This window comes from Moschus berezovskii, chromosome 2 (genome assembly GCF_049115385.1).
Source record: "Moschus berezovskii isolate FMDL1 chromosome 2, NW_MosBer_1.0, whole genome shotgun sequence".
NCBI classification, from domain to species: domain Eukaryota; kingdom Metazoa; phylum Chordata; class Mammalia; order Artiodactyla; family Moschidae; genus Moschus; species Moschus berezovskii.
In genome coordinates this window covers 24,081,281-24,109,214 of record NC_142461.1, presented here as the reverse complement: position 1 = coordinate 24,109,214, position 27,934 = coordinate 24,081,281, and the positions used below count along the sequence as shown (strand labels likewise).

General features: G+C 43.5%; 2 protein-coding genes and 1 non-coding gene across 3 annotated transcripts in view; 2 read left to right on the top strand and 1 right to left on the bottom strand.

Moving 5' to 3' along the window:
* WDFY1 (WD repeat and FYVE domain containing 1) overlaps positions 1-13,450 on the bottom strand; it is a 51,209-nt gene extending 37,759 nt beyond the window's left edge. The window contains exon 1 of the mRNA XM_055397500.2: positions 13,234-13,450. Within this exon, the coding sequence (XP_055253475.1) occupies positions 13,234-13,370 (137 nt within the window). The 5' untranslated portion in view covers positions 13,371-13,450. The remainder of the gene's footprint in view (positions 1-13,233) is intronic.
* Positions 13,451-18,386: 4,936 nt separating this feature from the next.
* LOC129538813 (U6 spliceosomal RNA) lies at positions 18,387-18,490 on the top strand. Its single transcript, XR_008682347.1, has one exon. It is a non-coding gene; the product is annotated as a U6 spliceosomal RNA (small nuclear RNA).
* An 871-nt stretch (positions 18,491-19,361) lies between these two features.
* On the top strand, positions 19,362-26,806 carry MRPL44 (mitochondrial ribosomal protein L44). The gene is made up of 4 exons (XM_055398453.2): positions 19,362-19,573; positions 21,126-21,594; positions 25,158-25,336; positions 26,164-26,806. Exons 1-4 carry the CDS (start codon positions 19,395-19,397, stop codon positions 26,333-26,335), a joined length of 999 nt encoding a protein of 332 aa, XP_055254428.2. The 5' UTR covers positions 19,362-19,394; the 3' UTR covers positions 26,336-26,806.
* The last annotated feature ends 1,128 nt before the right edge of the window (positions 26,807-27,934 follow it).

Genomic DNA, 27,934 nt, shown 5'->3' with positions numbered 1-27,934 from the left:
GACTGGGTCTGAAAAACACATTACCTACCTAATAACAATAACATTAATGATGATGATGATGATAAAAACAACAATAAATTGATTTAGGAATTCCAGGTTTGGCAACATATTCTGCAGAAATTTTTTAATAGATGAAAAGAACTATGTATTTTTAAAAGTTCATATGAGCCTTATTCAAAGGAGTAAAAATTAAGGGAAAATTTCATATAATCAAATGGGTTAATGACATATTAATTCAATAACCTATATAGTCAGTAAATGAGTTATGATGGCCATGGAAGCATGAAGAAATGTTTGTGATTTTTTAAGCATAATAAAAGACGATGGAACTAAATTCCACAGCCATGCTGAGTCAGGCTGGGCAGAGAGGGCAAGAGAACTGATGAGGGGCAGGAAGAGAGAAGTGAACACACCTATGAGGTAGACCAGCATTCTGGCTCCTCAAGAGGGCAGAATGGGGGACGGTCCCCAGAGAAAAGATATGGAGCAGCTGAGAAGCACGAGGACAGCAGGGTCGCCAACTATTAAACAGTTCGTCATAAGCCCTGGGGCCTCCCTGGTGGCTCAGACAGTAAAGAATCTACCTGCAATGCAGGATGCCTGGGTTCGATCCCTGGGTCAGGAAGATCTCCTGGAGGAGGAAATGGCAACCCACTCCGGTATTTTTGCCTGGAGAATCCCATGGACAGAGGAGCCTGGTGGGTTACAGTCCATGCGGTCACACAGAGTCAGAAATAGCCGAGCAACGAACACTTTCATAAGCCTTGAGGTACCCAGGACTTATTTTGTCTGATTTTCAAGTGTGGCTATCTCAAATTCTAAATGTAGAAACCGTCCACTCCCTAGAAGCATGCTTAACAAATTGTTATCACCGAGCGCAAGAGGGGTGAGGCGTGAAACAGGGTCAGCCTGAAGCTCTGGGCAGCTGCAGGCGCCAGAATCAGTGCACTCGCGCTCACCTGCTCAGTCGTGTCTGTGCTCACTGTCTGTGAACCCAGGGACTGTAGCCTGCAGGCTCTGTCCATGGCACTCTCCAGGCAAGAAAACCAGAGTGGGCTGCCATTTCCTCCTCCAGGGGATCTTCCTGACCCAGGGACCAAACCTGCATCTTCTGCAGCTCCTACATTGGCAGGAGGGTTACTACTGAGCCACCTGGGAATCAGAGGCAGTTTCAAACAGGACGCAACCACTTTCTTTTCAGTGTGGCAGACTCTAAGAGGCTCTGTGGTCCCTTGGAGTCCATCTGATGTATCCATGGAGGTCAGCACAGAAGGGTGAGGAGGGCTTGGACAAAAGGGCGAGAGGTATTGGGTGGATGGGGCCTTGAGAGCAATAGTTACTCCCTTGGATCTGTGAGCAGAGGCAGGGCTGGACAGAGAAATCTGGGGCAGGAAAGAGAAGGCACCAAAAGGCAGGGACTTACTGGCCTGAGAAATACAAGGCAATAAACCGTGCCTCTGTGCATTCACTATCACAGTAATCCAAGTCTATGCCCCAACCACTAATGCCGAAGAAGCTGAAGTTGAACTATTCTACAATGACCTACAAGACCTTCTAGAACTAACACCAAAAAAAGTTCATCATAGGGGACTGGAATGCAAAAGCAGGAAGTCAAGAGATACCTAGAGTAACAGGCAAGTTTGGCCATGGTGTACAAAACTAAGCAGGGCAAAGGCTAATCCAGTTTTTGCCAAGAGAACGTACTGGTAATAGCAAACCCTCCTCCAACAACACAAGAGATGACTCTACACATGGACATCTCCAGATGATCAACACTGAAATCAGACTGATTATATTCTTTGCAGTCAAAGATGGAGAAGCTCTATACAGTTAGCAAAAACAAGACCGGGAGCTGACTGTGGCTCAGATCATGAACTCCTTATTGCCAAATTCAGACTTAAATTGAAGAAAGTGGGGAAAACCACTAGACCATTCAGATATGACCTAAATCAAATTCCTTAGGATTATACATAGAAGTGACAGCTAGATTCAAGGGTTGAGATCCTTTAGAGTGCCTAAAAAACTATGGATGGAGGTTTGTGACACTGTACAGGAAGCAGTGATCAAGACCATCCCCAAAAAAAGAAATGGAAAAAGGCAAAGTGGTCTGAGGAGGCCTTACAAATAAACAAGAAAAGAAGAGAAGCTAAAGGCAAAGGAGAAAAGGAAAGATACACCTATCTGAATGCAGAGTTCCAAAGAATAGCAAAGAGAGATAAGAAAGCCTTCATCGGTGATCAATGCAAAGAAACAGAGGGAAACAATAGAATGGGAAAGACTAGAGATCTATCTTTTCAAGAAAATTACAGATAACAAGGGAACATTTCATGCAAAGATGGGCACAATAAAAGATAGAAACAGTATGGGCCTAACAGAAGTAGAAGATATTAAGAAAAGGTGACAAGAATACACAGAAGAACTGTACAAAAAAGATCTTAATGAGCCAGATAACCACGTTGGTGTGCAGTGATCACTCACCTAGAACCAGACATCCTGGAATCTGAAGTCAAGTGGATCTTATGAAGCATCACTACAAACAAAGCTAGTGAAGGTGATGGAATTCCAGCTGAGCTATTTCAAATCCTGAAAGATGATGCTGTGAAAGTGCTGCACTCAATATGCCAGCAAATTTGGAAACCTCAGCAGTGGCCACAGGACTGGAAAAGGTCAGTCTTCATTCCAATCCCAAAGAAAGGGAATGCCAAAGAATGTTCAAACTACCACACAATTGCACTCATCTCACACGCTAGTAAAGTCATGCTCAAAATTCTCCAAGCCAGGCTTCAGCAATATGTGAACCGTGAACTCCCAGATGTTCAAGCAGGTTTTAGAAAAGGCAGAGGCACCAGAGATCAAATTGCCAACATCCGCTGGATCATGGAGAAAGCAAGAGAGTTCCAGAAAAACATCTATTTCTGCTTCATTGACTATGCCGAGGCCTTTGACTGTGTGGATCACAATAAACTGTGGAACATTCTGAAAGAGATGGGAATACCAGACCACCTGACCTGCCTCTTGAGAAACCTGTATGCAGGTCAGGAAGCAACAGTCAGAACTGTACATGGAACAACAGACTGGTTCCAAATTGGAAAAGGAGTGCATCAAGGCTTTATATTGTCACCTTGCTTATTTAACTTATATGCAGAGTACATCATGAGGAACGCTGGGCTGGAAGAAGCACAAGCTGGAATCAAGATTGCTGGGAGAACTATCAATAATCTCAGATATGCAGATGACACTACCCTTATGGCAGAAAGTGAAGAGGAACTCAAAAGCCTCTTGATGAAAGTGAAAGAGGAGAGTGAAAAGGTTGGCTTGAAGCTCAACATTCAGAAAACAAAGATCATGGCATCTGGTCCCATCACTTCATGGGAAATAGATGGAAAAACAGTGGAACAGTGTCAGACTTTATTTTTTTGGGCTCCAAAATCACTGCAGATGCTGATTGCAGCCATGAAATTAAAAGACGCTTACTCCTTGGAAGGAAAGTTATGACCAACCTTGATAAAATATTAAAAAGCAGAGACATTCCTTTGCCAACCAAGGTCTGTCTAGTTAAGGCTATGGTTTTTCCCGTGGTCATGTATGGATGTGAGAGTTGGACTGTGAAGAAAGCTGATCGCCAAAGAATTGATGCTTTTGAACTGTGGTGCTGGAGAAGACTCTTGAGAGTCCCTTGTACCGCAAGGAGATCCAACCAGTCCATTCTAAGGGAGATCGATCCTGGGTGTTCACTGGAGGGACTGATGCTGAAGCTGAAACTGCAATACTTTGTCCACCTCATGCGACGAGTTGACTCACTGGAAAAGACTCTGATGCTAGGAAAGGTTGGGGGCAGGAGGAGAAGGGGATGACCGAGAATGAGATGGCTGGATGGCATCACCGACTCTGTAGACATGAGTTTGAGTGAGCTCCAGGAGTTGGTGATGGACAGGGAGGCCTGGTGTGCTGTGATTCATGGGGTCGCGGAGAGTCGGACACGACTGAGCGACTGAACTGAACTGAACTGAACACGTGTCCAAGCGAGCCTGACTGTGAGCAGGTGGACTGTCCAGGGATTCACAGGCTCACTAGCAATGATGACACTTCTTGTTTTAAGCCTCTGAATTTCACGATGGCTTGCAACACAGCAATAGCTAACTGATACAATGCTGCCTGTTCCAAGTAGTACATCTTTAAGAATAATTAGGACTCTGACCTTAAAATTGGAAATAAAAACAGCATTTGGCATTGACCAAGTGCCAAGAATTTCACAGTTCTTAGTAAACACATTAAGTCTACTTTTACTTTTAACTGAACTCTAGGATCCCCACTTTGCTCAGATGCTAATTTGATTTCCAAGAAACTGAAGAAGTTATGCAAAAGCACAAATGAACATATTATTCTTAATTAAATCTTACTCAATATTTTTCATCCTATCAAGAATAATAATTCTGTATGTTCCTTTACCTTACTAGAGTAGATACACAAAAAGCAGACTAAAACCAACAGGTTTAAGAAAGAAGCACCTATTCCAGGGAGATGAATCTGTGACCTGCTCACAGATACTCCTGATGAGGAACAAAGGTTCCTTTGATCTTTTCTAGCCCCTCAGTTTCACTGTCAAAGAACTGATCAAAAGCGAGTTAAAAACATACTTTAGGAAATCACCAAGCTTATAAAATCTCATTTACATATGCTACAACACAGTGGAGAAAAGACAGATTAAAGCATAATTTTCCTCCTGAAAAGCACTGGCTCTCAAACCAGGAGGCACCTTGTGCAAGTCACGATTAATACCGTTTTCAAACCTATCGCCCAATGAGAACATACATTTGGGTTCAGTACATGTTATTTTCTGGTATGATTACTTTGAAAATCATGCCCATACTTTTATAAAGAGATTCAAATAGCACACGGGTGTTTCTATAAAATCCCAAGGCCAAATTCTACCTTGCCTGATACACCAGCATTTCTAAAACCAGCTCTTTCAAAAAGTTCTCCAAAAAACACCCTCATCATCCCCAAATAGCTAAATTAAAGCAATTTAATCATCTTTAAATTGTAAACTGATATACAGGGCTTATTCATTGAATTGGCTTAAAAGAATACAGAATATAGCATGTGTTACAAATTAAGCCCCAAGCCTGATTTCTTTTAAACTGGAAAAAATAGTAAGTTTGGGGAAATCTGATTTTCCACTTGCTCTTAGGATTGCTGATGCTATTTTATACCTTGATAAATGACCAAACATTTGTGTTACCTACTACAAAGGATGTGTTTTCCTAGTCTGATGGTATCTCCAGGGTTACAGATAAAAATGCATAATTCTGATAGCCCGAGTAATTTCTACTGATATAACACTTAAGATATTAGCCCAAAAGGGAGAGGAGGAAAGGATATGGTACAATGTTGTTTCAGTGGCTTCAGCTGTGTCTGACTCATTTGTGACCCTATGGACTGTAGCCCACTAGGATCCTCTGTCCACGGGATTTCCCAGGCAAGAATACTGGAATGGGTTGCCATTTCCTCCTTCAAGGGATCTTCCCTACCCAGGGATTGCAGCTGGGTTCCTTAACAGTGAGCCACCAGGGAAGCCCTAATGGTACTATCTGCTTTTATCAAATAAACAGCAGTTTCCTTCCAGCCAAGTCTCTTGAACTCTGCCCTATCCATTACTACAGCAGAAAGCAGCCTTCCTCTTTGAATAACAAAGGAAAACACTAGATTTTTACTGAATTAACTAAACTGAAAGGCAGGGGAACTAGCCTTTTTTGTATAAAGGAAAAACAGATTGGCTTAGAAAATTTAAATTTCCATCCCCTTCTACAGTCTAGGGAAAGAATCCTGTCTGTGACAATGGTGACCCTCAGAATGCTGATTCTGTCACTGGCAGACTTTTACCCAGGGGCAAAGGACACGTGCACCTTTGCCAGCCCCTAAACTAGAATAATGGCTCCACAAGTCGGGCGGCTGGGTCTTCCACCTGAGAAGATGTTTTCTTTCTGACTTAAGGAACCATTCCTGTTGCTGTTTCCACTGTCAGCCTCAAAATTATCTTTTGTGACCTCTGTGCCACCCAGGAGGGTAAAAGCTATTACAACCTCTGAGAAGCAGGAGGAGAGGATGGAGTCAGTCCAGGTAGGGTCCATGCAACATTAACTTCCAAATTAAAAAAAAAAAAAAAAAAAAACATTCCAAACTTTTCACAGCCTTGAAACACAAGAGAAAACGAACTTAAAAAAATAAAACAGAACAAAAACCAAACTACCATTTGAGACACCCTGACCTCCTGCTTTCCTTCTGGGAGTCTGGGATTTCGGCACGTGTGAGGCAGAGGCTGCCTTTAGGAACATCCCCCAGTGAGAGCCTGAGTAGCCTGAGCCTCTAACCAGCTTGCAGGTAGCCAGTGTGAGTATAGCCAGTGTGAGTATTTCACACGTGTGGGATAACTCCTGGCTGGGGGAATGGAACATCTTAGAGTCTCTACAGGGCCAGGACTCCTGGAAGCTCACGCCTGGTTTCCTCTGGACGTCACCCCATACCTTTCCCTTCATCAATTTTGTTTCCTGTCCTCCCACTGTAATACATCACAGCCGTGAGGATGACCACACAATGGCATGAATTCACTCCTCATGAATCCAGGAACCTAGCGGTGGTTTGGGGGCTCCCTAACACAGCAAGCAGGGCAAGGACTTTTATAAGTGAAAACATGTGACTGACATGACTTGTAAGTGACCAAATATGGAAATGCTGAAAAGGCACGACTCAAAGACAGTTATAAGAACTAAGGTCTGTAAGGGACCCCCAAAGTGGAAGTCCTCAGTTTATTTAGAAAACCAGAATGTTAGCTGCTGTATTTTTGTTGTCTCGCAGTGCCTAAAAATAGACTCTTTCATTTGTGTTACAAAATAAAGTGAAGAAGTGAGAAGTCAGAAATCTGGGCAGGAAAGCATCCATTGCTCTGAAACTAGTCTATTCAGGAAGGAAAAAATTCACTTTATTTACACACACGCATATATACCAGGGGCTTCCTATGTGGCTCAGTGGTAATGAATACACCTGCAATGCAGGAGACACCAGAGATGCGGCTTTGATCCCTGGGTTGGGAAGATCCCCTGGAGGAGGAAATGGCAACCCACTGGAGGATTCTTGCCTAAAGAACTCCATGGACAGAGGAGCCTGGCGGGCTACAGTTCATAGGGTCACAGAGAGTCAGACACAACTGAGCACGCACACACACACACAGTAAGTCACAGTAAGCAAAGACATGTTTAGCTTCTGATGAGATTAAAGCAATTAAGTGCAAAATAATAATAATAGCCAACACACATGAAGTGCCTTCTCTGTGCCAGGTACAGTTCAAAGTGCTTTACCCGTGAATTCATCTAATTCCCACAATTAGGAGGCTGGAGCCTTTATTATCTCCATTTTACAAATGACAAAACTACAACACTGGGAGAAAAAAGTAACCTGCCCAAGGTCACATGGCTAGGATTCAGACTCAGGCATTCAAGATTCGGAATCTGATCTAAACCATCCTATAAAAGAAAATGACCTTAACAATGAAAACCCACTTCTAACAACACAGCAATAGATGCTTTCCTACCCAGGCTTCCAACATCTCACTTCTTCACTTTATTTTGTAACACAAATGAAAGAGTCTATTTTTAGGCACTGCAAGACAACAAAAATACAGCAGTTAACATTCTGGTTTTCTGTATGAACTGAAAACTTCCAGCTACACCAGGTTTCCTCCCGAGAATAACACTTAAAAATCAAGTTGCTTGTTTATTTGGCATTGTTTCTATGAGAACAGCTACTAGATACACAGTTTTCCTTCAAACCATCTTAATATGCTTAGAAAGCTCTAAAAGGAAACAAAAAAAATAAACCGCTAATGTTTTTTAGGAGGGAAATGCTTATGGAGAGGGGAAGGAAGATGCTACCAAAAATATTTCAAAAGTTGGTCTTCTGTGATCTCTATTGCTTACCAGCCTAAGTGCAACATCCTAAAATATCTTAAAATATACGCAATCTCTGTTTGACTTAGGCCAGACAAAACAATTTCTTGCAGTAATCAACCTTGACCTTTAGGCCCCTGAAACTGTAGTATCAGCAGGCATCTCTCCAAACTCTATTTTTCAAAAATGAAGATAGGCGAGCCCACAGCCTTAACTTACTGGTAAGACTTTTAGTAAGATTTTACCTTTAAAAAAATGCTACCTATCTTTTTCAACCAACTGTCTAAATTTCTGGTGCAACTCAAAGAAGTTCAGAAAGCAAACGTGCCCGGGGAATCATTCCCTGTTGCCTCACAACATTTCAGTTCTGTCCTGAAAGTACAGTCTCATTTTCTGTTTCTCCGACCAGGAAAATGACTGCTGCAGTTAAATTCTGAAACGTAATACTGAGGTTATTACTTTTATTTTTACAGTTTCCTGACTAGAAAGACAGTCATACTCCACTGACTCAAGAACATCTTTCTTTACTTTACCAATGTATCATTTTTCTATGCTGCATGCTCAGATATTCTAGTTCCAATGTGCAACTGAAAACCAAAATTTAAAAATGCTAAGGTTTCATGAAGAATGAAGCTTAAACAAAGGAATTCGTGTGTGTGTGTGCTTAGTCGTTCAGATGTGTCCAACTCTTTGCAACCCCATGGACTGTAGCTCACCAAACTCCTCTGTCCATGGGATTTCCCAGGCAATAATACCGGAGTGGGTTGCGATTGCCTCCTCTGGGGATCTTCCTGACCCAGGGATTGAACCCACATCTCCTGCGTGGGCAGGCAGATTCTTTTATCACTGAGCCACCTGGGAAGCCCCAACAAAATACAAATGAATGCACGTGAAAGAGTACCGCCATTCTCTGTTAACCCTTCAGGGCACAGTAATCCCTGAAGGTTTCTGATTAGACCCCTAAACTTGCTGCCAATCCATGAGCAGTGACTCCAGGTCCCATGGAGTCAAGCTGAATCCTCCATATTAGTTTATTACTCCTTGGGGGAATTCTCTGTATTTAGCACTATCAGATATAGTTTGGTTTTATTAGGAAATAGATGGGTATATGTAAATGATTCCAGGCAAATACATCCCATAAACTGACAAAAAAAAAAAAAAGAGGATAAAGTATAACAGTATTCTTTCCCAGTGCCTCTCCACAGACAAGCACAGTGAATAATTCTCCTTTTGCATAAAGCAATGGCCCTCCAAGTGTGACCAGCAGCATCAGCATGGACATCACTGGGAACCAGACAGAAAGGCAAACTCTGGGGCCCAGTCCCAGACTTACTGAACCAGGATGTTTGTGCTTTAACAAGATCCCTCTCCGCTCTGAGAACCACTATCTAGACGAATCAAACAAGCACATTAAGCCTAGACAAGGGTTTCTACAACTCGGCATTAACGACATTTGGGGCTGGACAATCCTTTTCATGAGGATTGTGTGTTTCATGTCCTGTGTGTTACAGCATGTTCAACATCCTCTACCCACTAGATTCCAGGAGTACCCTCCCCCAGTTATGACAACCAAAATATCTCCAGATATCCCCAGGAGGCGGGGGCGGAGGGGAGGGCAGAAGGCGGAATCCCAGCATTTTACATTTGCTGCTGGAGTAGTCAACCACTGACACTGCCTCAACTCAGGTTCTCCAAACGTGTAGGACGAGGTGCACGGCAGAAAGAGCTAGGGCCTCAGAGTCAGACCTGGGTTCAAATCTCATTCCCAGCATTTACTGGCAATGTGACCTTGGGTATTAATAGTTACTCCAGTGCCCCTGGCGCCCCAGTTTTCTAAATGGCCAAATGCCCATTACAATAAGACACCTACACTACACGTTCCATGAAACTCCCAGTAGGACCCGCAATAAAATGCATTGATATCTCTGCAGTAAAACGAATATTCATGCCACATGGGATAAATACAGATTACAAATACTCTCATCTATGGAGGTCAAGTTTTAGCACCAATGAGTTTTCAGGCCTAACTCACAAAAACAAACAAAAACACCTCTGACTTTTACAATACCTTGAATTTGGGAACTGTCGATGAGAGAAAGTGATTGAATCCATCTCATGGAGAGATGTGAGGACTGGATGCAGTCACATACATGGGTCCAATTCTCTACTGAAAGAGGGAGGGGACTTTTAAAAGGTTAACTATTGCTATTTTTAAAGTATAAATTCTGGGGGACTTTCCTGGTGGTCCAGTGGCTAAGACGCCACACTCCCAATACAGCAGGCCTGGGTTGGACCCCTGGTCAGGGAGCTAGATCCCACATGCCACAACTAAAAAGAATTCACATGCTACAGGGGCTTTCCAGGTGGTGCAGTGGTAAAGAATCCGCCTGCCAATGCAGGAGAAGCAGGAGATGCAGGTTAGAGCCCTAGGTCGGGACGATTCCTTGGAGGAGGAAATGGCAACCCACTCCAATATTCTTACCTGGACAATCCCAGGGACAAAGGGGCCAGGCGGGCTAGAGTCCATGGGGTCACAAAGAGTCAGACATGACAGACTGGCCAAGCACACACGTGATGCAACTAAGACCCCCTCGTGCCAAGTAAATGAATAAAAAATATTTTGAAAAAAAGAAAGATTTCAAGCATACATTCTGACGGTATCATTTGCTTGCTTCAAACTCTTTGATGGTCTCCCACTGCTCGCAAACTGAAGTCCAAATCTTAACAGTGGCACACAAGGAAGATCCTTCTATAACTGGACACTGGGCTTTCCAGCTCTCAGTATACTTTCTGCTCTGAGCATCTACAAATAACCATGGTTCTGTACCGCCTGCAATTCCCTCCTGTCCTTTTCCTCTGCCTGGACCAGGGTAACAGAGAACACTCCTTTCACAAGTGATATCTCTTCAGGAGGCTTTTCTTGAAACCCAGTGCGCACCCAAGGACCCTCCTTCCCCTGTGTCTCTCCAGCACTCAGGGAGTGGAGAGCACAGGGGCATCTCTTCACCACACCATCCAGCCCTTTGGGAACGTCAATTTTAGCATCCGTGTTTTCTACCCACAGAGCTAAGACGGGCCTGGCACACAGTAAGTACCTAATAAATGCTTGTTTGATGATAAACGGTGGTCAGTGTTCTATTTCCTGGCTGATTCTATCAGGTCGGGGGCCATAAAATCATGAATCAGAAGTTATATAAGGGCAAGTGCTATGACTTTTGCTCCTTGTTCTGTCTAGGGCCTGGCACTCAGTAAGGAGATTATTTCTAAATCTATAAATGAGTGAATAAACGATTGAAGAATATAACACAGACTTATGACAATGTGAAAACAAACCACCATATCCAACAACAACAAAAACCTCATAGTCATGTGCTTTCATAAATCTCATAAAGTGTAGAACCTGCTACAAAGAGTGTCCTGCCTCCCAGGAAGTTCCATGGGCCTGAAATACAAATTAGAAACCCGAGGCCCCAACCCCAACCTGGTCCAGTCCTCTGCCAGGACCCTCTTGTGCCCCCATGAAAGTGTCTCCCAGAACACTTCAGTCCCAGAGCAGCTAAGTCATCACTTTCCCTAAAACATTGATCAGCGCTGCTCCTGGCCAGTAATTGCAAATACTCAGCAATTTACCCAACACACATGAGTCATGACTAAAATATTTCACTGAACAAAGACAGCTAACTTGTATAAAGTGATGTCTCCATCTATGTTCATATCATGCAAATATCATTATTCTGTCCTTTGTCTTTTTTTTAAAACAGTCCCCTCTTCTCCCTGAGAGAAGGACGTGAGACTTAGCAATTGAGCAAGAACAATTTCTCCCTGTGGGTCAGGCAACCCTCTCCCACTCCTTCCTGGTGACACACCCACATCCAAGTTTAACCAATCACTCTCCACCTCGTTTGGTCTGTTACTGGTAAATTGCCTGCTCACAACAAACTCATTCAAAAGCAAAATACAAAGGTCAAACAGGCGCTGGGGGCTTCAGGTTTCCTCTTAGTGGGAGCAGGCCCTCAAAGCTACCGACTTCAAAAACTAGGTGACAAAAGGCTGTACTGTGCCTCCCACTTTAACAAAACAGCAGAATCTTCCTTCTTCCAGAAAGACTTTCCAGTTTTGCAATATCACCGTTTAAGAACACTCACTGTAGCAAGGAAACACCAGTTTCTCTCAAAAACATCAGTTATTTCCTCCAAATTCCCACAGTAAAGTCACTAACCTTTGAAACTTTTAAGGGTTTACAAAACGCTAAAGTTACAACCCAAATAATCTCTCTCCCATCCAATCACAAAACCCTGGAAAGACGAGAGAGCTGGACTGGGGAATCTTGGGGTGCTTTTCTGGCGTCACCAGTATCTCTGTGCCTCTCCACGAACCTCAGTTTCCTCTTGGGGAGAATGAGAAAATCGCATCGGATCAGTGTTTCCCAAAGTATGATGGGCAAGATGCCCTGTTAACAAGACAGAGCTGACTTTAGGTGCACAGAGATGAACATTTTAGCCATCAAATTTTTATGGCAAGGGATAACTGGTATTCCATTAACAGTGGAAATATCAAATTTCTTTTAAAATAAAAGTATTTTCATTATTCTTGAGTCTTTTCTTAAGTGAGTCACTTTAAGGGGTGGGGGGACATTGTTTTGTAAATAACAATTCAGGTGGTTCTAACAGCTGTGGAAAAATAACTGATCTAGAGACCTGGTGCGCGCCAAAGAGAGGTGTAAACCCCAGCGTAGGGCAGAAAAGTGCTGAAGCCCCGGGAGGTTTGTTGCAAGAAGGGGATCCCTGGCACCCGGTCCCGCGGGAACCGGAGGCCAGTCCTGGCTCCCAGAGAAGGCGGCTTGGAACGGACCGCGGAGGGGACGCTCCCAGCTCTGGGCAAAGGAGAGTTGGGGGGGCGGGGTCCCGGCGCGAAGGGCATACCGTGGGGGCTCCCGGACCGGAGGGGCGCGGCGGGGATGGGGGTTTCGGCAGGGGGAGCGCGGTGGCCGGGGGTTGGGGCAGGTGTCCCGGACCGGGAGGTGCGAAGCCCGGACTGGGGTCTGGGACCAGAGAAGCGCGGCGGCGGGTCGAGACTAGAGGACCCCGCAGGCGGGAGCTCGAGGGAGCGGGTCCCGGGGACCGAGACGGGCTGGCGGTGGGCGCCGGGCCGCGGGACCCGGGACCGAGGACGCCCCCACGCGGAGAGCGCCGAGGCTGGCGGCTCCCGCGGCCCCCACACCCGGCGCCCGCGGGATCCGGGCCGCCCTCGCCGCGCCTCGGCCCCGCCGCGCCCCGGCCGCCCGCCCTACCTGTCCTCGCTGGCCGTGATCACGCCGTCCTCCTTGGGGATAAGCAGCGCGGCCGTGACGGCGTCCTGGTGCCCCTCGATCTTGCTCAGCAGCACCGGGCGGCTGCTCTGCGGCCTGGAGTGGATCTCGGCCGCCATGTTCGAGCGGCGGCGGCGGTCTCCGCGACGGGCGGCCCATCAGCTGACTGCGGGCGGGCGGGGACCAGTTGGCTTTCGCTCCGGCTCCCTCGGCCGCTCGGGTGCCGCGCCGCCGTAAGCTCCCGAGTGCCTCCGCCGCCTACCGTATGGGCTGAGGAAGCCGCGCAGCTACAAAATTACGTAGCCAGGAGAGGCCTGTAAAGGGCTCGCCTGAGAAGTGGGGGAGGTTACAAAGTTCGAAAAGGAAACTCTTGGATCCAGAAATGGATTGAGCATTTGGCGGTGAAGAGGAATTGTCCCTCAAACTAGAAGCTATCGAAAACAACAGTACTATACTGTATCCATTCTAAGAAACCTTTGTTTGGACCACTCCTCCATTCCAGACATGTTAAAGTGCGAAAATTAAGAATGCAATTTAGAATCTTTGAAAGGCACTCATTCAGTGGTGACTGTATACCAAGCACGATCCTAAAATCTTTATTGGGTTCAATCAGTTCTGTCGCTCAGTCGTGTACGACTCTTTGCGACCCCATGGACTGCAGCACGCCAGTCTTCCCTGTCCATCACCAACTCCCGAAGAGTGCTCAAACTCATGTATGGAGTCAGTGATGCCATCTAACCATCTCATCCTCTGTCGTCCCTCTCTCCTCCTGCCTTCAATCTTTCCCAACATCAGGGTCTTTTCCAATGAGGCAGCTCTTCACATCAGGTAGCCAAACTGTTGGAGCTTCAGCTTCGGCATCAGTCTTTCCAATGAATATTCATAATTGATTTCCTTTAGGATCGACTGGTTTGATCTTGCAGTTCAAGGGACTCTCAAGAGTCGCCTCTAACACCACAGTTTAAAAGCATTAATTCTTTGGCCTCAGCTTTCTCTATAGTCCAACTCTCATATCCATACATGACTACTGGAAAAACCATAGCTTTTTTACATGGGTTATCTTCATCCAGATAACAATTTAAGAGGTGAAGAGGTAAGTGCTCTGGCAGTCTCACTTTGGAAATGAGAAAACTGAACCATGGAGAAGTTGAATCACTTGTTTAAGGTCTCAAAGCTATGAAAAAGAGAAAAGCAGCCCTCGACTTCTAGGAGTTGGCCTGGTACTATCAGCCAGACTTGGGTGTTGCTAGGAGCTGGCTGGGTGCTCACAGTTAGTATCTGTGGAGCATAAATGTTGCTGAACCAAATTTGGATCTGTTAGCCCCAAGCACAGCAAAGCTACTGACACCACACTGTAGTGAAGGAAAGTCAGAGTTTATTTGCAGGGTGGCTTCCCTGATGGCTCAAACAGTAAAGAATCTACCTGCAACACAGGAGACCCAGGTTTGCTCTCTGGGTTGGGAAGATTCCCCTGGAAAAGGGAATGGCTATCCACTCCAGTATTCTTACCTGAAGAATTCCATGGCCAGAGGAGCCTGGTAGGCTACAGTATGTGGGGTCACAAAAGAAAAAAAAAAAAAATGACTAAGCAGCTGAGTAAGAGAAGCAAAGAGAACAGGCAGCTCATGCTCAAAAGAGCCAGTTCCCAGAATGGCTTTCAGGGAAGGTTTTAAAGGCAACATTTGGGGTAAGGGTTGCGACTCATGACTTTCTTCTGGTTGCTTCATGGTGATTGGCTATGTTTAGAAATCTTAATCATCAACCTTCTGGTTCCAACTCGTCTAGGGTACAGGTGCTTTTGGTCAGCCTGTAGTCACCATTCTGCACCTGGGTGGAGGGGATCTTAGTTTCTGCAAAACAACTCAAAGATACGCATCAGATTGCTAGACTCTCCCTTGGGGAGGAACAAGGACTGTTATCACTGAACTATTGTTTAAGCTATTATTACTTTTCTTGCTGACTGCTTTTCCTTTGTTTCTGTGTTCCCCCACTCCCCTAATTAGTAACTACTCTTTGGAATTCAGGAAAGGTCAGTGACTAGAGCCTTTTTCTATAAACAAAAAACTGTGGTCCCCCATTTTCTTTAATACTCCTCTCTCCAACTATATTAGTAGATCATTTATTTGAGTATTTCTCTCAATTAATGAAATACTGCAAAAATAACAGTTCCTTGTGCTTTCTTCAATTTAGTTGAATGATATTCCATGAATTTTCAGTATCTCGCAGGCAGTGTAACACGAAGCCCAATCACAATCCCCTCTCACCTCTTCTGAGAGAACTTGCTTCACCCAGATATACATCAGCTTGTTTTGCCATATGTGTCATATCTCTCTTTTCTTCTCTCCCTCCCCATGCTGCTGCTGCTGCTGCTAAGTCACTTCAGTCGTGTCCGACTCTGTGCGACCCCATAGACGGCAGCCCACCAGGCTCCCCCGTCCCTGGGATTCTAAAGGCAAGAACACTGGAGTGGGTTGCCATTTCCTTCTCCAATGCATGAAAGTGAACTGGAATGAACCATTCAGGTTCTTCCTCTTGATAGGTTAAGCTAAGAGATCCGAACTGAGTTGTATAACCTGTAAGAGAAAAATGAGAGCTGGACAGTAGTTAATAACATTCTATTTAGGAACTATTTAGGAACTATCCCCTAAAAATAGGGGAAAAGAGACACCAGCATAGAACTGGGGTCAGTTTCCAATACAGGATGGACAAGTGGCAATTTTTGAACTGTGGTGTTGGAGAAGACTCTTGAGGGTCCCTTGGACTGCAAGGAGATCAAACCAGTCAATCCTAAAGGAAATCAGTCCTGAATATACATTGGAAGAACTGATGCTGAAGCTCCAATACTTTGGCCACCTGATGCAAAGAACTGGCTCATTGGAAAAGACCCTGATGCTGGGAAAGGTTGAAGGCAGGAAGAGAAGAAGATGACAGAGGATGAAATGGTTGGATGGCATCACCGACTGGATGGACATGACCTTGAGCAAGCTCCAGGAGTTGGTGATGGACAGGGAAACCTGGAATGCTGCAGTCCATAGTGTCGCAAAGAGTTGGATATAACTGTGAGACTGAACAGAACTGAAGAGGGCATTTAAAGACAAGGAGTAGGGTAGAGGTCAGTGGCTAGAAAAGTACTAGGAGGAAACATCAGGGGTACTAAGGGATTCTGCCTAAACTAAGCTGACAGAATTCTTACAAAAGGCAGGCCAGGGTGATCAGACATAACTGAAGGATAGTAAGGTTTATGAATGTGATAAGATATCAAGGATTGTCAGACATTGGGTGGGGGGAGCCTCTCTAAACTGACTTAACTTTCTTGCTGAAACTGTGATGCAGGCCTGTCAAGGGGGCAGACTGGAGCTTGAGGTGGAAGCCTTGTTGAGAAGAGGGCTTAGAGAAGCCAGACTGAAGTTTGGTCAAGGAGAATCTTTGCCAGATCCTAACACTGGAGATTCTTGAGCTAAGTCATAGCATGCTTTGGGATGGTTTTGGTCACCACCACCTGTACATTGTTAGGAACCAGTTTTCAGGGAGGTGAATGTAGGTGAGATGTGTCCAGGAAGAAAGGAAGGAAGAAGATTGATTACAGTGGAGGCTGACTACAATAGCCTGGGAGAGGGGTAGGCTAGCCATCAGGTAGCTCCTGTGGAAATAAACTGAAAGAAGACTTGCCACCTGGACAAAAGAGGGTATTTGTGGAAATAGGAACAACTGAAGACATAGCAGTCCAACCTGGGTGACTATGGGATGCCATTAACAAGTAGAGAGATCACAGAAAGAGGTGCTCTTTCAACATCTGCATGTTTCGTGGGCAGCTCTAAACTTGAGGATTCAGACAGTCTTCTTTTGTGACTTAATGGTAACTTTAAAAAATAAATTAACAGTTTGGTAAGAAAGCAATATTCATTGGAAGGACTGATGCTGAAACTGAAGCTTCAATACTTTGGCCACCTTATGTGAAGAACCAACTCATTGGAAAAGACCCTGATGCTGGGAAAGATAGAAGGCAGGAAGAGAAGGGGACAACAGAGGATGAGATGGTTGGATGGCATTTTCTACTTGATGGACATGAGTTTGAGCAAACTCCAGGAGATGGTGAAGGACTGGGAAGCCTGTCGTGCTGCAGTCCATGGTGGGGCAAAGAGTTGAATCCGATTGAGCAACTGAACAACAACAAAGAAAGCAATATAATGATATTGCTAAAGAGTGAAAGATAAAGGAAAAAATGACATAAATCCACTGTTCCCATTTTGACATATTTCTCCCATCCTCCTTTCCCTTTTGCTATAAAAGTTTGTACTTAGATTGTTTTTAAATGTTTATTTTGGATTCAATAATCTTTTAGTCTAGGGCTCCTAAAAGGAAGGTTTCTGGAGACATGCCAGGTAAATATCTGTCCATAAACAGCTGCTGGATTCATGGTCTTGAACTCTTTAAGACTACACCTTGATAAGAAGTATTTTCATTTTGAGAATTTAAGTGTTTTCTTCAAACATGAAACAGCTTGTCTTATTTTAATTAGGATGGAAGGAACAAGAGCAACTGCTAAGATGAAGCAACTTCTTCCAGAAATTTCTGGACCCCAAAGCCCATCAAGCTCTGTACACCCAAGAGTAATTAATGCCCAGGTAGGGGAAAAAAAGGTCAAATTACCAGAGATCAAATTGCCAACATCTGTTGGATCATTGAAAAAGCAAGAGAATTCCAGAAAAACATCTACTTCTACTTCACTGACAACGCTAAAGCCTTTGACTATGTGGATCACAACAAACTTTGGAAAATTCTTAAAGAGATGGGAATATCAGACCACCTGACCTGCTTCCTGAGAAATCTGTATGCACGTCAAGAAGTAACAGTTTGAACCACACATGGTACGACAGACTGGTTCCAAATTGGGAAAAAAATATGTCAAGGCTGTATATTGTCACCCTGCTTATTTAACTTACATGCAAAGTACATCATTTGAAATGCCAGGCTGGATGAAGTACAAACTGGAATCAAGATTACAGGGAGAAATATCAATAACTTCAGATATGCAGATGACACCACCCTAATGCCAGAAAGCGAAGAGGAACTAAAGAGCCTCTTGAGGAAAGTGAAAGAGGAGAGCGAAAAAACCGGCTTAAAACTCAACATTCCTGCTCGCTTTGGCAGCACACATAAAATTGGAACGATACAGAGACGGTTAGCATGGTCCCTGCACAAGGATGATACGCAAATTTGTGAAGCGTTCCATATTAAAAAAAAAAAAATCCCCAAAACAGATCATGGCATCCTGTCCCATCACTTCTTGGCAAATAGATGGGGATAAAATGAAAACAGTGGCAGATTTTCTTTTAAATGGGCTCCAGAATCACTGTAGATGGTGACTGCAGCCATGAAATGAAAAGACGCTTGCTCCTTGGAAGAAAAGCTATGACCAACCTAAACAGTACTTTAAAAAGCAGAGACGTTACTTTGCCGACAAAGGTCTGTCTAGTCAAAGCTGTAGTTTTTCCAGTGGTCATGTATGGATGTGAGATTTGGACCATAAAGAAGGCTGGCTGGACGTTTAAGAATTGATGCTTTTCAACTGTGGTGTTGGAGGAGTCTTGAGAGTCCCTTGGACTGCAAGGAGATCCAACCAGTCAATCCTACAAAAAAATCAACCCTGAATATTCACTGGAAGGACTGATACTGAAAATGAAGCTCCAATACTTTGGCCACCTGATGAGAAGAAAAGACCCTGATGCTGGGAAAGATCGAAGGCAGGAGGAGAAGGGGATGACAGAGGATGAGATGGTTGGATGGCATCACAGACTAGATGGACAAGAGTTTGAGCAAGTTCCGGGAGTTGGTGATGGATAGGGAAGCCTGGCGTGCTGCAGTCCATAGGGTCACAAAGAGCCAGGCACGACTGAGTCACTGGACTGAAATAAGAAAAACAAAGAAAAACAAACAAACAAACAAACAAACAAACAAACAAAAAACACCAACTTTTGCGCATGCGCACTAAAACATCCCCGCTGGCCAGCCCCCTCACCCCCGCCCCCGGGCGCTGGCTCAGCCCCCGCCTCTGCTGCGGCTCCCGGTTTCTGGGGGAACTGTGTTGCCGCGACACTGCTCCGGCTTTCCTCCTTCCGCCGTCCATTGCTTTCTCCGGTGCAATGGCATCCGGCCTGACCAGGCTGTTGCTGCGGGGTCCCAGTTGCCTCTTGGCAACGGCCGGCCCCACTCTCGCCCCGCCTGTTCGGGGAGTGAAGAAGGGCTTCCGCGCCGCTTTCCGGTTCCAGAAGGAGTTAGCGCGGTGGCGCCTGCTCCGGTGCCCGCCGCCGCCGGTGCGCCGGTAGGAGCCACCGGGGGAGAGGTTGGGGGTGGCGCTCGTGGAGCCGGGGCGCGCTCCCCCGCGGCTTCGGCCGGGTGGCGGTTAGGGACGGTCATCGCTCGGTTGCTCCTGGCTTGACGCTAGTTGTGCGATAGAGACACCCAGGGCTCGTGGACGCGTGGCGGAGGCAAAGGGAATGCATTTCTGCTGAGGAGCTGGGTGCATGGCCGCCCCCGACGCTCTTGGAACTCCCATTTGGAGTCCTGTAGACTGAGACTTGTGAGAAATAAGGCAGCTGGAGGGTAACCTTTACCCGGGCTTGGGTATTTTAGCCCCTGCTTTGTGTTGCTGCCTGAGAATTCCTTTGGTACGGACAAGAGGGAGGAAAGCACGAAACAGTATTGCGATATAGCGCAAGGAAAAAAGTACACAATCACAAGTCCAGCGTCCAGAGGAAAGGGAAAACAGCTTGGCTTTAGGTTTTTGCCATAATTTATATAGTTCTGCTAGTGGAAAGTCTGGTAGGTAGACCCTCAGATATTTATATAACTCCAGAAAAGATCCCCCTATACATGAGGTTTTGCATCTTTTTAATAATATTTCTTTGATGTGTAGTCGTTGCCGTACAAATAGATGAACCTCAATCTTTGATGGCTCCGTTTGATGGGTGTTTGAGTTACTGTTGCTATTACAACCGATGTAACACCAAATAGCTTTTAAGTTATTGCTCCTTTGGAAATTTAGTATGAAAATTGATAACTACTTTAATATTGCCCTTCCCCCAAGAAAAGCCGATCTAGTTTATACACCTGGTAAGAATACATGTGTTCATAGTCCTGTATTTTTTCAACACAGAAGATTAAGTTTTTTCCTAAAAACAGTAATAAAATAGTGTTCCTTCTTAATCTACATTTGGTTATAGTGAGGTTAGTCATTTTAGGCTTTTATAGTTATTAGAAACTGTATATATTATATAGATTATATATAGCTTAATGACTTACAACCCAGATCTTTATGCTTTGCAGCCCTTTTTTACTTGTTTTATTTTTGCTTTATTGTCTTTAGTTTTAAAAAGACTTTTTAGTCGTTCTTGAGAATGATTGTGAAGTTTTAACCTACTTACAATATTGATACCAGATTTTATTGCTAATTTTCAGTGAATGCTTTGAAACCTTAAAACAATAAAATACGAGGTAAATATAATGTACTTAGTGTTGATGACTTGAATATATGAAGTTATAATTTGGATTTCATGTGTGTGTATAAAGCATAGTTCTGTGGTTATAACAGTAGAACCTAAAAGTGAGGATAAGGTTTTAGTCTCTGTTGATGAACTGCTTTGATGTGGCAATTGACTCAGAGGGACAATTAACCCAGCAAAGGACCACAAGTAATCATCGGATGTAAGTTTTAATTTTTAGAAAATCAGATTCTGGAATTAAAATGAAGCTCAGTCTTTTACAATTTTCTTTATATAATTAAATAAAATTGCATCACAATGAGAAATGTTTGCATCACAGCAACATCTTGTTCTCTTTACTATCTCTTACTGTCTTCTGTTTTACATTTTCAGTTCGGAGAAGCCCAACTGGGATTACCATGCTGAAATACAAGCATTTGGCCCTCGGTTACAGGAAACTTTTTCATTAGATCTTCTCAAAGCTGCATTTGTTAATAGCTGCTATATTAAAAGCGAAGAAGCCAAACGCCAAAAACTTGGAATAGAGAAGGAAGCTGTTCTTCTGAACCTCAAAGATAATCAAGAACTATCTGAACAAGGGACATCTTTTTCACAGACATGCCTCATGCAATTTTTTGAGGACGCATTCCCAGACTTGCCCACTGAAGGCGTTAGAAGTCTGGTTGACTACCTCACCGGTGAGGATGTTGTGTGTCACGTGGCTAGAAACTTGGCAGTGGAGCAGTTGACGTTGAGTGCGGACTTCCCTGTCCCCCCAGCTGTGTTACGGCAGACTTTCTTTGCAGTGATTGGAGCCCTGCTACAGAGCAGCGGACCCGAGAGGACTGCGCTCTTCATCAGGGTAGGTGATTGTTAGTTGCACGTGCTGGAACATGCTTGAGGTAGAAAAAAAATTTTCTTTTTGTACTTTTATTTCTTTTTGCTATGACCTTGGCAGGTTACCTGTGAATTATTCTCCTGATCCAAACTGAGAAAGACCTAAAGCTTTTTGTCAGATCAGTTCAATCACTAAGTTGTGTCCGACTTTTGAGACTCCATGGACTACAGCACGCCAGGCCTCCCTATCCATCACCAACTCCTGGAGTTTACTCAAATTCATGTCCATTGAGTTGGTGATGCCATCCAGCCATCTCATCCTGTGTTGTCCCTTTCTCCTCCTGCCTTCAATCTTTCCCACCATCAGGGTCTTTTCCAAGGAGTCAGTTCTTCGCATCAGGTGGCCAAAGTATTGGAGTTTCAGCTTCAACATTCAGTCCTTCCAATGAACACTCAGGACTGATCTCCTTTAGGATGGACTGGCTGGATCTCCTTGCAGTCCAAGGGACCCTCAAGATTCTTCTCCAACACCACAGTTCAAAAGCATCAACTCTTTGGTGCTCAGCTTTCTTTATAGTCCAACTGTCACATCAATACATGACTACTGGAAAAACCATAGCCTTGACTAGATGGACCTTTGTTGGCAAAGTAATGTCTCTGCTTTTTAATATGCTGTCTAGGTTGGTCATAACTTTTCTTCCAAGGAGCAAACATCTTTTAATTTCATGGCTGTAGTCACCATCTGCAGTGATTTTGGAGCCCAAAAAAATAGTCTGTCACTGTTTCCACTGTCTCCCCATCTATTTGCCATGAAGTGATGGGACCAGATGCCATGATCCTAGTTTTCTGAACGTTGAGCCTCAGGCCAACTTTTTCACTCTCCTCTTTCACTTTCATCAAGAGGCTCTTTAGTTCCTCTTCACTTTCTGGCATTAGGGTGGTGTCATCTGCATATCTGAGGTTATTGATATTTCTCTCTGCAATCTTGATTCTAGCTTGTGCTTCATCCAGCCCGGCATTTCACATGATGTACTCTGCATGTAAATTAAATAAGCAGGGTGACAGTATACAGGCTTGACATACACCTTTTCCTATTTGGAACCAGTTTGTTATTCTATGTCCAATTATAATTGTTGCTTCCTGACCTGCATACAGATTTCTCAAGAGGCAGGTCAGGTGGTCTGGTATTCACATCTCTTTAAGAATTTTCCAGAGTTTGTTGTGATCCACACAATCAAAGGCTTTGGCATAGTCATGAAGCAGAAATAGATGTTTTTCTGGAACTCTGTTGCTTTTTCAGTGATCCAACAGATGTTGGCAATTTAATCTCTGGTTCCTCTGCCTTTTTAGAAAAGCTTTTTATGATAGTATCTTAATTATTCCAGTTGTCTCTTATTATTGAGGACAACATCAGAGGTGAATTAAATATTAAATTTAGTGTTCACCTCATGGCAGGACTGCAAGCCATGTTTTTAGATTTACATCCTAAGGGACAAGGGTAGTGCCTGCACAGTAGAGGCTCAGGCGTTTAGTGAGTGAATGAGTCCAAAGGACACAGCTGGAGGGCCTAGTGTGGCTTGGCAGCTCCTTGCTTAAGTACCAGCAGCTGTTCTCTTCTGAGTGATACAGTCTTGGATTTCTGAGTCCCTATTATGGCCTTTGCTGGTGGCTCAGATGGTAAAGAATCCCCCTGCAATGCAGGAGACCCAGGTTCAGTCCTGGATCAGCATGGCTACCCACTCCAGTATTCTTGGCTGGAAAATCCCATGGACAGAGGACCCTGGTGGGAAACAGTCCGTGGGGTTGCAAAGAGTCAGACACAACGGAGCGACTAACAGTTTCGTTATGTGCACCAAATTCCTTGTTAGCCAGTAGCTTGCCTAATTAAAATACTTAAGTAATTGGTATGATTTCACTCCACTGTCCTTTTAGAAGTTGTCAATTGGGAGAAGTTTTATTCTTTGCTTTTGGATGAAAACATGAGTTTTTGGTCTTTCTTACATAATGGATAGTCCAGGCAATCACTTCAAGTCACAAAAAAAGAGTCTTGATTCAGGCCTTTGAAATTAGGTGTTTTAAACCAGTTTTCCTTACTGTTGGAATCTGTGTATTTAGTTTTGACACTAAGTTGATCTGATCATTTTGATCAAGAAGGATACTCTCATTAACCAGTACTCTCGACTTCATTCAGGGGTAAGGTCTCCCTTCCAACTTCCCAGCCAGGACTTATTTGTCTGTCTGTCTTATGGAAGCAGATTTTTAACTGACATCTCTGGAGATGGAGCTGAGGGAAATAGAAGGAAAGGAAAGCAGAAGGTGTTTACTTGACTTGATGGCTAAAAGGTGGTTTAGTGCTTTCTGAGTCTGCTCACTGTTTAAAACAGACACTAGTGAGCATTTTGTTCCCAGCTGGAACCTTAAAACTGTGTACCTTCATGTGGGTGTTGGCTGTCAGCTTCTAGTTTTCTGGATAGGGTACCTTTCAAAATGACATCCCTGCTGTGAGTTCCACCTCAGGTCTTAAGGATTTTTATACCCCTGACATCAGGTTCAGACTTTGGCCCCATTATGGCAGGTAACTTCTGCCAGACTGTTGTCTTAAGCAGGAGTGTTTGTTGACTGCCAGTTGACTAAACGTCCATTGCTTCATTCAGAGGCCAGGAGACCCTTTGAAGCCCTCTAGGCCTGAGGTGAAAAGGAAAGCCTCGCCTGCCCCCTCTTTCCCCTGCAATTAAATATTTTTTTCTAGAGAAATTCTAATAAAATCCTCCCTTGATTTCCATTCTCTCCCAATCACTATAGCTTACGTAGAGTCTTAGAATTGTCTAAACAATTTTTGGTCACCATTTTGAAATTTTCACAGGGTAGTCATGAGACCATTTTGGAAATGTTGGTTTACCGTATTTTAGTGCCTCTGTTGACAGTTCCAATTATAGATCCTCATAGAGATAGATAATTCAAATATCTTAATTCTCAGTCAAGAGCTGTGATTTCTCCCATAGTAGAATTTTAACTGTGTTGGTGTATAGTGGTGAGCACAGCCATTCTCCGTAGTAGAACTGACTGGTTTGAATGGTCTTATTTCATTCATTTGCTCACCTAATATTTATTGTTTCCAGGCACTGTGCCATGCACTAGAACCAGAGTTTAATAGGACTCAATCTTTGCTCACAGCTCATAGGCAGAGAGAATGAAACATGGACAGTGCCCTCAGGTGTTGTAAGGCATAGAGGGAGCTCAGGGGAGGCGACTGCTAATTCCATCAGGGTTAGGGAAGTTTTACAGAAGTGACATTTGACCCAAGAAGGTCATTCCAAGAAGAAATCTTGAGGAGCATATGCCCTTTGCTGTACAACATACCCTTGTACTTTATTTATTTTATATTGATTGCCCCAAAAGTTTCTTTATCTTATTCTGTCACATCTGATGGAAAAACCCAAATGGACTTTTTTGGTCAACCCAATACATACTAGATCATACCTCTTAATCGTGTTAAATTTTAAAATTTCTGTTAAAAGTGAACTTTGAATTATGGTCCTTATTTTCCTTATACTAATTTAAATGTGTAAATTATGTTTTTATTTTCAGGACTTCTTAATTACTCAAATGACGGGAAAAGAACTCTTTGAGATTTGGAAGATAATAAATCCCATGGGGCTACTGGTACAAGAACTGAAGAAAAGGAATATTTCAGTTCCTGAATCTAGACTCACTAGGCAGTCTGGAAGCACCACAGCTTTGCCTGTGTATTTTGTTGGCTTATACTGGTTAGTAAAATTTTAATCTTCATAATATTGATCAGAAGTCTTAAAAACTGACTTTTCACAATTCTTTAATAAATTTAGAAATGCATTAAAAGATTTTTTGAAAACTTCATTCCCTTGGTGATCTAGTCACTACTTCCTTTCCTGCTGGTCATCCTTAGGGGAAGGTAGATATTCTGTGGTTTGCTAATAGTAGCTTTTGTTAACCAACCATTCACTATAGAAATCTCATGGAGTATCCTGCTAATCTAAATATTTCTTTAGAAAAAAATTTGACTTGGAATAGAGATTTAACCCCAGTCCACACTTGTAACAGCTTCAACTGAGCCTAGAACTGAAAAAGAAACTAAACGTTGTCCATCAAAATATGTCAGCCCATGCTGAAAACTTTTAGGTTTCTTAGTAACCGTTGACCTGCCTCAGGTTGATTTCAGGTGGATAGAGGTGTTAAGTGTACACTGTGAATATTTACGATGACTTTTAAAATTTAGGTAAATATTTTTCTGATTTTATATGATGTAGGACTTTGTAGGTATAAAAGCAGTGGAAGACATTGCAAAGGAGAAAATTGATGGTGGTGTAAGATGTTTCATCTTTAGTTTTAATTGAAGTACAAACCAAAATGAGATGCTCTTGCTTATTAGATTAGCAAGCCTTAAATGCATCCTTCATCAGCAGTTCATATACTGCTGGTAGAAAGAAAAGGCACAATATTTCTGATAGTTTTGGTGAATATTGCTGCTAAAATTAGACCAGGGAAAACTGATCTGTGTGCTTTGTTTTATGATGAACCATGTAATTTCAGGCTATTGTTGGGTTTTTTTTCCTAGTGATAAAAAGCTGATTTCAGAAGGCCCTGGGGAGACAGTACTGGTTGCAGAAGAAGAAGCTGCTCGAGTGGCACTTAGGAAACTCTACGGGTTCACTGAGAATCGCCGGCCCTGGGACTACTCTAGGCCCAAAGAGCCTGTGAGAGCAGAAAAGACCATCGCCGCCAGCTAGCCAGCCAGAGACGTGCAGCCTGAAACTTGTGAGCAAAACAGCGAGACAAACGAACTTCAAAAGTGATCCAAGCTGGACATTTTTTAAATTGTAAAGAAATATGTCTTATTCCTCATACTGAGTTCCTAAAATTGAACAAGTGTCAGGTCACTTCTTTTATTTTTTTTTTAGTCATTTTTGTTCTGTCAAAAATCTTTCAGTATTTTCCTGATAAATTTTAACTCAAATTTTTGATCTTATTATTGTATTTTAACTTGTACAGTTAGGTGTATTTTATTCCCTTCTGACTTTGAGGTATCATAATTTGAATGTATGTTTTACATGAAGTTTGCTGTAATGCCAATTAAAAAGAGTTATTCTTCATGTATTTCATTGTACCTTAATTTGATATACCCAGATTAGTGAACTCTGCCTCTCTAGTACAGTTTTAGCTAAAATAGTTATAACTCTTAACCTTTAGAAATGTAAGGTGCTGATTATAACAATTAGGCATTTACGATAACTTAGGTGACGACCACCGAGCCTGTGTTCCTAGAGCCTGTGGTCCATGGTAAGAGAAGCCTAGGTTTAAAATTCTGTATGCAAGTTAATTTCATAGCTATTTAATTTCTATAAAATGAATGGTGGAGACGTACATTTTATGCTTTTAAAACATGAAAATCAAAAGCAGATTAAAACATTGAAGCTAATGGAAAAATAAGGTATATGTTTACACATTTAATTCAGTAGAAGACGCATCTTAAGAGTGTGTCTTTCTGTTTAATCATTTGTGTTCAATTCAGTAATCCTCCTACTTCAAATTCCCTTTATTTCTTTTCAACTTTTTGGCAACAGTAATGATTTTCAGTTTCAGTCTGCCAGCAGTCACTCCCCAGAAGTTAACAAGAAAAGTGGGAGTCAAGAATAGAAAAGAGGTAAAATGGTTAAACTGGTAACACTTTTTGCCATGAAATCTTTTTGTGAAGGAAGATGAAGAATCTTTGAAACTCCTAACCAGTTTCAGGCAAGCAGTTTCAAAGCAGACTTAATATCATCTAGCTTGGACTGCAAGGAGATCCAACCAGTCCATTCTAAAGGAGATCAGTCCTAGGTGTTCATTGGAAGGACTGATGCTAAAGCTGAAATCCAATACTTTGGCCACTTCATGCAAAGAGTTGACTCACTGGAAAAGACTCTGATGCTGGAAGGGATTGGGGGCAGGAGGTGAAGGGGACAACAGAGAATGAGATGGCTGGATGGCATCACCGACTCAATGGACATGAGTTTGAGTGAACTCCGGGAGTTGGTGATGGACAGGGAGGCCTGGCGTGCTGTGATTCATGGGGTCGCTAAGAGTCGGACACGACTGAGCGACTGAACTGAACTGAGGAGGACTTACTGGAGAAGGAAACAGCAACCCACTCCAGTATTCTTGCCTGGGAAATCCCATGGACGGAGGAGCCCAGTGGACTTTAGGGGTCGCAAGGGGTTGGATGGGACTTGGCAACTAAACAAGTTGAAAATGAAGACTTGCAGCTATGACAGCTAATGCAGAGACTGCTTTTGAAGGGGAGTTTGAGAATTACCCAGTTGACTGGATTGGTTAGGTTAAGTGTAAAC